The sequence below is a fragment of the Vicia villosa genome, linkage group LG3 (genome assembly GCF_029867415.1).
Source record: "Vicia villosa cultivar HV-30 ecotype Madison, WI linkage group LG3, Vvil1.0, whole genome shotgun sequence".
Taxonomy (NCBI): Eukaryota; Viridiplantae; Streptophyta; class Magnoliopsida; order Fabales; family Fabaceae; genus Vicia; species Vicia villosa.
This window is the reverse complement of record NC_081182.1, coordinates 192656777-192665465: the sequence shown is the minus strand read 5'-3', so window position 1 is coordinate 192665465 and position 8689 is coordinate 192656777. Positions and strand designations below refer to the sequence as shown.

The following is an 8689-nucleotide window of genomic DNA, read 5'->3' as shown; positions in this document are numbered from 1 at the left end:
TAAAATTAAATACGAAACATATATAAATAAATAAATACGATAATGTATTAAAATAAAACGTACCGTAAGCAGTGTGCAGGATTCGACCAACTGCCTCGTCCTCCAGTTGGAGGCCTCATTCAGCTTCTGGTAGAGATATGCCAGAGTAGCTGACCCCCAGTTCCACTGGTGAACGGTATCCAGGTCCTTGAAATAGCGGAGGTAGGCCACGTCGACGTACCTGGCACTCTTGTCCACAAAGCATGCAGCGCCTACCACATGCATGTACCAGCACCGGAGTGCGCAGGCGCGGTGGTACTCCCTGAATAGGTCGTTACCCTCCTGCTCGGCCTCGGCCGCCGCGTCCAGGTGGAACTCAAAATAGAGGCTCAGTGTGTTGAACCGGACATGACACCCAGAAGTCGAGACGCACTCCAGGTGAGCAACCTCGTGCGGCATGCCCGAATAGTGCATCATCCACTCAATGGCCTCGACCCTCTGGATCCTGGAGTGGTCCAACAGCCACCCCCTGATGGGCAGGTGGAGAAGACACTGGACGTCATGCAAGGTGATCGTCAACTCCCCCACCGGCAAGTGGAAAGAAGACGTCTCCTTGTGCCAGCGCTCCACAAATGCCCCCTGCATGCCGGTGCTGATGGTGGTGTACCCGGTCATGCAGAGCCCGCTAAGCCCTGAACCTCGCACATGGTCGTTAAACCACTGAGCTGCTGGTTTAAACAGACCGAAAATCTTCCTGGAGTGGTTCACCATTTTCAATGGCTCTCTCTCCTGTTACAAAAAAAAACAAATAAGCGAGAAATAAACGGTAAAATTATAAAAAATGGTGACAAATAAACGGCTAAGTTAAAAAAAATACCTCTCCCTCCCAGATCCGCCGAGCGACGTGATCCTGGTAGTGAATCAGCAGGGAAGTGTCAAAAGGCCCTCCCGGATAGCTATCCACCTCCTGCTCCTCCTGCTCCTCCTCCTCCCCGACTGGAGGGTCAACATCCGGTATCACCTCCTCCTCATCCTCATCCTCATCCTCCTCCTCTCGCTGGCGGGAAGAAGATACCCGAGCCAGCCTACTCCTAGAGTCTGAAGCAGATGAACTCTCCACCAAGTCCTGTGGAACGCGCACACGGCGTCCCCGGCCCCGCCCGCGTGTCGACGCCAGCTGCGCCGCCGCCCGCTCGCGTCTAGCCGACGCAGTCTGGGACTCCCTGCCCTGTCTGATGCGTGCTGGCTGGTTGCCTGACATGTTCCTGTAAACAATCGAAATCGATTAATATGCGAGACAAATGAAAAAACAAAAAAAAATGCACTTCTGATACAGTTCGGAAGTTCATTTCCGAAACTGGGATGGAGGTGTTTTCGGAAATGAACTTCCGAAACACCCCTGCGCAGAGCTTTTCTGCAACCTACAATGGCAGATCCCAAAATCAAAATTCAAACCTATGTATACACATTCTAAACATCCTAAATATCACTATAAACCTAACCTAATACATTTTTTGCTATTTGTAAACACCCTAATATACATTTTAATCATAGATCTTAAAATCAAAATGCTTACCTATTCAATAGATTGGAGGACTTTAGAATGTAATAGAGCAAGTAGATGGAGCCTTTGAGGTAGCTTGGAACTGGTTTGCACAAAAATCTCTTTGGGGTTGAGTTTGAAGAAGATTAGGGTAAATGATTTGGGGGAGGGGGCTGTTTTGCTTAATCTGCAAAACGCGCAGTATTTCAGAAATGAACTTCCGAAATGGTGTTTTCGGAAGTGCATTTCCGAAATAAGTCAAATTTTTAAAAAAAAAAAAAAAGGCGCTTTCGGAGATGCATCTCCGAAAACACCTTTTTCCTGGATTTCGGAAGTTCATTTCCGAAGTCAGGGGTATTCTGGGTTTTTCACCAGAGGTGGACTAGAAGGTAGGGAGGTGGCCAAAGAAAAATTCTTTATTAATTATGAAAATTTTCTTCAAAGTTATTATCAAAAGGGGTGCAAATACTTTTTTGGGATTTGCCCGCATTTTGAAATTTGGGTTCAATACATTGTTATAAAATCAAAATTGTGTGGGGATTATGGTATATCAGAGATTGAAATCCAAACTTTTTTCAAGAAAAATGATATCTCTGGTAAAATGATTTTGTTGTAAAACAGGTGTGTCTAGATTTCAATCTTCTGACGCTACGAATGAAGGATGTTCCATTTCTTCATTCCAACCACTTCCCTCCCTAGAAATCTAGAATAACTATTTTGGCGATGAAACTGAACCATAAGCAACAAATAACTAAGCTGATTTCTTACAAGTACTTGGACCAAGTAAACAATAAAATAATAAACAAATATTTCAGATTATCACTGTTCTTTAATAGCTTCATACATTAGCACAAGTCTCATAATACATAATCAATAGGATGTCATATAAAATACTATTATCCTATCAACATATATTGTGGAAAAAAAGCACAAAATAGAACTCAATGATAGCACTCTATACAGAAACAAGATATGACATATCAACCTATGGAGTATGGAAGGAGAAGAAAGGATGGTCCTGAAATTTATCATGATTCATGAGTGTGAAATGAGGTTACTATCTTCTACTACTCCTGGAGGAGACTGCGGCGGTACGGCCGATTCTTGAAATACAGAAGATTGAAGATCCAGAATCCTCCTTGCAGTTGCTTGAGATTCTTTGATTCTTCCGATTTTTCTAGAAGGGTGGGATATAGAGGCAACAGCTCTTGTTGAATTGCTACTCTCAATTGAATGCAGGAACTTGTCTTTTGAAAGTGTTGGCGCTGATGCAATGATGGAGCTAAATACTCCGGATTCCCTCAAACTTTGTATTATGACCTGAAGAAGAGTTCGTCAAGAAATGTAAAATATGTAGAAATAGATATGGCAATAGCTTTATCTCTAACACAATACAGCAGTGCTATAGCGCCAAGCGCCTCTATGTCTGCTATTTGACAAAATTTTGCTATTTGACGGAACGAAAGCTATTTGTTTAAATTCAGCTATATCATAGCTCTGTAACGCCACTATTTAACAGTATCTCTAACAAACCGAGTCATTGGGACCAGTGTAGTCAAGATCGAGTGTTGGATCATATGATCTTAGATGCTAAGGATCCTCAGATTGCTATGATCAGAGAAAGATCGTTTTCATCGCCGGTGTGGTTAAGATCGAGCTTTTTGAAGCAAGATCGTAAAAAAAATAGTGGTTTTTTTGTGTGTATAGGTTTGTATGAAATTACCCTTTTTCTCTTTGGTAGGATCTTACGTGACGTGCTAATGATCTGAGTTTTACAATCTTTCACAAGCCGACCGATCCTACTAAAGATCTCGTGCTTGTCTACATTGATTTTGACAACGTTAACTAACTTATCACTTACCATGGGAGCGTATATGCGGGTCAATATTCCTTTCCTCAACAGTTTGATCTTCAGCTCTTTATCACCCCACACAACATGCTCGTTATACCTGGAACAAGATAAAAGATCAAATGTTTCTCGAAGATCGATAAAATAATGGTTAAAATACGTAAGAGAGTATAAATGAATATAAATTGATATTTGATGTTAGCATACCACTTCAACATTTCTTCTTCAGTTGCGGTTGAAGCAATAATAAATGCCTGAAATTGATAACAAGGTCCACTTAGCACAACTAAAAGCAATGATGAATGCGTAGAATCGAAAAACTGAAACTTACAGATCTGTCAAATTCCAACATGAAGCATCTTTTGACATCTTCTTTTGTAGGTTTGCAACCACAACGGTCACGTCTAGAAGTTAAATCGGAGAATTTGGCGTATGTGTAATGCAAAACAGCAGCTTCTTCCAATTTGATTTCACTGGCATAATTCAGAAGAATTATCACGATACTAATTAAAAAGATCATGGACGCAAATAACTTGCATATATTGATGATGTATTATACTTTGGGGTTTTCATATAGTTGTGCCATCTGTGTGCACCGTTAGGCCGAAGGTGATCTTGTACTCGTGCAACTGATTTTCCATTACCATAAGTCAGGAAATAGTTTGGATTGCCGCGCACTGAATCTTTGTATGTGCCAAAGTATGTGTCCTTTGGAAGATGGTCGTAATTCTTCTTGAACATCGTTACCTGTTTTGACACATCGAGAGAGAATGCAAACTTTATATCAGAAACGCAGAAAAATTCTGCAGACATCCTACAAATTCAGCCAAACACAAACTCAAAATGTGTTTATAACGGCGATTCTCATCTTACAAGCTAGACTTCTAATACTCTTTAAAGCTTTCGTGACTCACCTCACTAAAGGGCTCTTTGACATCGTCTTTCTCAACACTGCTTTCCTAAGAAAAGAAGACTGATAGCATTAGTTACAGAACTGAAGCTAACAATATCGCTACTTCTCGTCCAGTTCCATAATTCCATGAGTTAAAATGAACATCGTGAAATTAAAAAGGAATTTGAAGATTCTACTCACATAATTAGGAAATATGACCATATCAACATTTCCTGGAACATCAAGAAGCAGTTGCCTTAAAGAATACTCACGAGCACCAGCCGGGTGTATTAATTCGTCTGTATCGAGATGAAGAATCCAGTCCATACCAGCATCCTGATGTTACAGCATGCATGAAATCGCGGTGATCAACAAAATTAGGGAGAAAAAATAAAACGAGAATTTCGGCAATAAAACAATTTTCCGTACCCTTGCCATGACAATGGCGATCTCCATGTTGAGGGATTGCTTCACAAAAAGTTCATAATTGCATGGCTTATAAAAGAAACTTGCCAGCCATGTCTCATTCCAAATACGGCTGATGCAACCAACAATGTGAATAATCAGTACGAAAAAATATCTCTCGCAGAAACTAAAAAAATTACAATTAGAATAACATTACTTATATATGTATCCCGAACAAGGAAAAGAAGTAAAATCTTATGGCAATGAGCATGAACACAGGCAATAAAAGAAGCAGAAGAGTGAATAATTAGAAGCTCTAGAACACTCAGGGATGTCTAAAGTTTTTGAAGGCCATGTGTAGGTTAGATTTCGTTCAACCATGATAAAATAGTTAGAGGCCCTACTTAACCACATTTTAACCGTGACAAAGATTTTATGAGCCCTATTTAGGTTTGGGTTAACCGTGACAAATTTTAGACCTTGTGCGATAACTCGTCTTGCACGCCCTCAAAGACGGATCTGACAACACTATATTTACAAACAGTGAAATTGAGGTTTGGGTTAACCATGACAAATTTTAGACCTTGTGTGATAGCTCGTCTTGTACGCCCTCAAAGACGGATCTGACAACACTATATTTACAAACAGAGAAACTCTAGAGAACACTATTATATAACCATTGCAAAATAATTTCAAAGGATCGGAGTCCGTATAAAAATCGTAAAAGTGATCAACCTCTTAGCTTGTTGTTCTTCCAGCTGCTTTGTTCTATATATAACCTTTACACCCTAGTTAAATAACATAAATCAAATTAGAATAATAGCATTAAGGAAGAGAAAGGAGGAATATGAAATAAATCAAAAGAATTGAATCCTAATACTAAGAACTCTGAAACTTATTGTTCGACTTACTTTCGGACTAACGTATCCAAATATAAATCAGTTTACCTTAAACTATCTTTTAACTAAAATCAAATTTTACAAAATCAATTCAATCAAAATCAATTTTTGCCATCGTGGAACCAAACACACACTGAGTTTATGTTTTTACTTACAGGAATTGATTCCAAGACCTTCGATACTTCAGGAGAAGCAGCCTTCCCCTCCACAAAGAGAAAAAAGTTTGTAACACCGATGACTTTATGATAAAACATCCATGGAAGAATCTGCTCAAGCCCTGCTGATGTACTAGTCGTAACACAGATCTGCAAATCAGGTATATAATACGGATCAACAATGATGAAGTCAATTGAGTACTCGAATTAAAAATGAAGTGTAAAAAGGCTTTCTATGTATAAAATAGCTTAAACATAAGAACAACAAAATATTCTTAGAAACAATCTTCAACAAAAATATCTCAAAATAAACTCAGATCACACGAACCAACAAACACAGATCACACTAATCCAATAAATCACAGATCACATAAACTCAAACTCCAGCACTAAATTCTAATAACATAATATACTCAAAGCTCAACACAACTAAGTCTAAATCTAAAATCTAAATCTCGATAAGATTCAAAAAGATAGAGGGAAATTAACATTTTTCTAATCAAATTGCTCAAAAAGAAGAACAGCAACATAAACAATATTTTCCAAACAACATTCATTATCCTCATCAACTAATTACCACTAAAATTTCAACATCAACCCCATTTACAAACACAGATCATAGAAAACCAATAAAACATAGATCACATGAACTAAAACTCCAGTGCTAATAACATAATTAACTCAAAGTTCAACTCAGATTAGACTAAACCTTAAACCAAAATTACTATAAGATTCGAAAAGATAGTAAAAAAAAACACACTTTATTAATCCAATCGCTCGAAAACAAGAACAGCAGCGGAAACAATATTTCCAGAGCCAGCCTTAATTATCCTCATCTACTAATCACCAACAAAATTTCTACATCAACTCAATTTACAAACACATATCATAGAAAACCAATAAAACATAGATCACATGAACTAAAACTCCAATGCTAATAACATAATTAACTCAAAGTTCAACTCAGATAAGACTAAACCTTAAACCAAAATTACTATATGATTCGAAAAAATAGTTTAAAAAAACACACTTTACTAATCAAATTGCTCGAAAACAAGACCAGCAACAGAAACAATATTTTCAACTCTACATCAACCCCATTTACAAACACAGATCATAGAAAACCAATAAAACATAGATCAAAAGAACTCAAACTCCAGCACTAATAACATACTTTACTCAAAGTTCAACTCACATAAGACTAAATCTTAAACCAAAATTCCTATTTTCAACTCAGATAAGACTAAATCTTAAACCAAAATTCCTATAAGATTCCAAAAGGTAGTTAAAAAATCACACTTTACTAACCGAATAGCTCGAAAACAAGAACAGCAACAAAAACAATATTTTCAGAACTAATAAGAACTAGTCACCAACAAAAAATTCTACATCAACCCAATTTATAAACACAGATCACGTGACCAAAAACATCATAACCAGCTCAATTGATTGAAAAAGTAAAAATGAAGAAACCCTTTTGCTTCATAAATACAACCACAAAAAATAGGCTTAGCCCACATTACAAAGCAAAGAAAAGAAGCAAAAAAACAAACCTTTGGGGTAAGAGAGTCACCAAAGTCAAGTTTCCAGTTATGGTAATAAGGAAAAGAAGGTGAAGAAGAGCGACCAAGGTTAAGGCAATCAGAAGAACGAGAAGTTGAATGAGGAAGAGGTGAAAGAAGAGAAGATTCCATGCCGGGGAAATTATGGGAGCCATGAGGGGACAAAAGGGTGGATGGATCGGTGATGCCGCCACGCCATTGAAGGATGAATGCTATGGTGGCTAAGGAAACGGGGAGGAAGGTGAGGAGGAGGAGGATCTTTGTGGTGAAGGAGTTGGATGAAGAGGAGGAGGATGGGGTTGAACGGAGGGGTGTGTGGAGGTTGTGGTTGTGGTGGTTGGTGATTGGCATGGTGGTGGTTGTGGTGGTGGTGTTTGTGGTTGTGGTGGAAGATGGGATGGAAGTAACCACCAAATCGGGTTACACACGCAACAGCAGCAACAGCAGCAACAACAACAACTCCTCTGTTATGTGACAGTGAGGAGAGTAACAAGGAAACATGGAGTCACATGTCTCATATGTTTGTAATTAACAAATAATTACTTTAAAAATATATTGTTGATATTTACGGTTATTAATTGAGCTAGCTTAAGAAAATTATTTTATACAGTATTATTGTTAAAATTTTATTAATTAGTGCTTTAAAAATTATTATTTATAAATTATAATAAAAAAATATTGTTTATTAAAAAAATGGGTACTATAAATATATATTTATAAATGATGAATATATAATGCAAAAAATTGTATTGAGTATTGCATAGTTTTTTTTTAGAATTTCTCAACCAACCTTATATACTTCTTACGCATTACCGAATTGATTATTTTGTCCTCGTGTTTCTGTAGATGCATATTTGAAAGCATTTTTTTTTGTTTATTGTTGTTATGTTTCGTAGATGCACCTACGGAAGTCTTCCGCATGTGGATCTACGGAATCAGCCCAAACTAGTAAACCAGAACAAAGGCATTTTTAATCATAAAAGACATATTGATTCATTAATTAATCAATATTACAACGAAATTTTAAATAGAAAATTAAGAAAACTAAGAGATCTAAGAAATTACAACGGTTAAAACAATGGCATCTGATCCATGCATCATTGGAATGCAATCCATGTTGAATTTCACTTCATCCCACCAACGTTCCGTTTTTCCGGTCTCAAACGAGGTCCTTATTCTAAGCCTCTGGATCCTTTTGATTTTTTCTCCAGGTTTGTACTCCCCCTCTAAAAAAGACATGATAGTCCTCTTGAGTTGGTCGAAGGAATGGATATTCCAAAACTTCACCGGCACAGGGGGTTTGACGGGAGAGAAAATGACATGATCATCCCTTATGCGGTATTCCGGTTCAGGATCGGGACGCTTCATTGATCTTCGGTGACATCCATTTGGCCTAATGCGAGAC

General features: G+C 37.9%; 1 protein-coding gene across 1 annotated transcript; it reads right to left on the bottom strand.

Moving 5' to 3' along the window:
- Positions 1–2306: 2306 nt before the first annotated feature.
- Positions 2307–7803, bottom strand: LOC131593185 (glycosyltransferase-like KOBITO 1). Its single transcript, XM_058865459.1, has 11 exons — positions 7276–7803; positions 5723–5872; positions 5404–5456; positions 4693–4801; positions 4465–4599; positions 4286–4330; positions 3931–4118; positions 3703–3844; positions 3579–3625; positions 3384–3471; positions 2307–2842 (listed from the first exon to the last, which is right to left on the bottom strand). The coding sequence occupies exons 1-11, from the start codon at positions 7633–7635 to the stop codon at positions 2558–2560; spliced, it is 1602 nt and encodes a 533-aa protein (XP_058721442.1). The 5' UTR covers positions 7636–7803; the 3' UTR covers positions 2307–2557.
- Between the last annotated feature and the right edge of the window lie 886 nt (positions 7804–8689).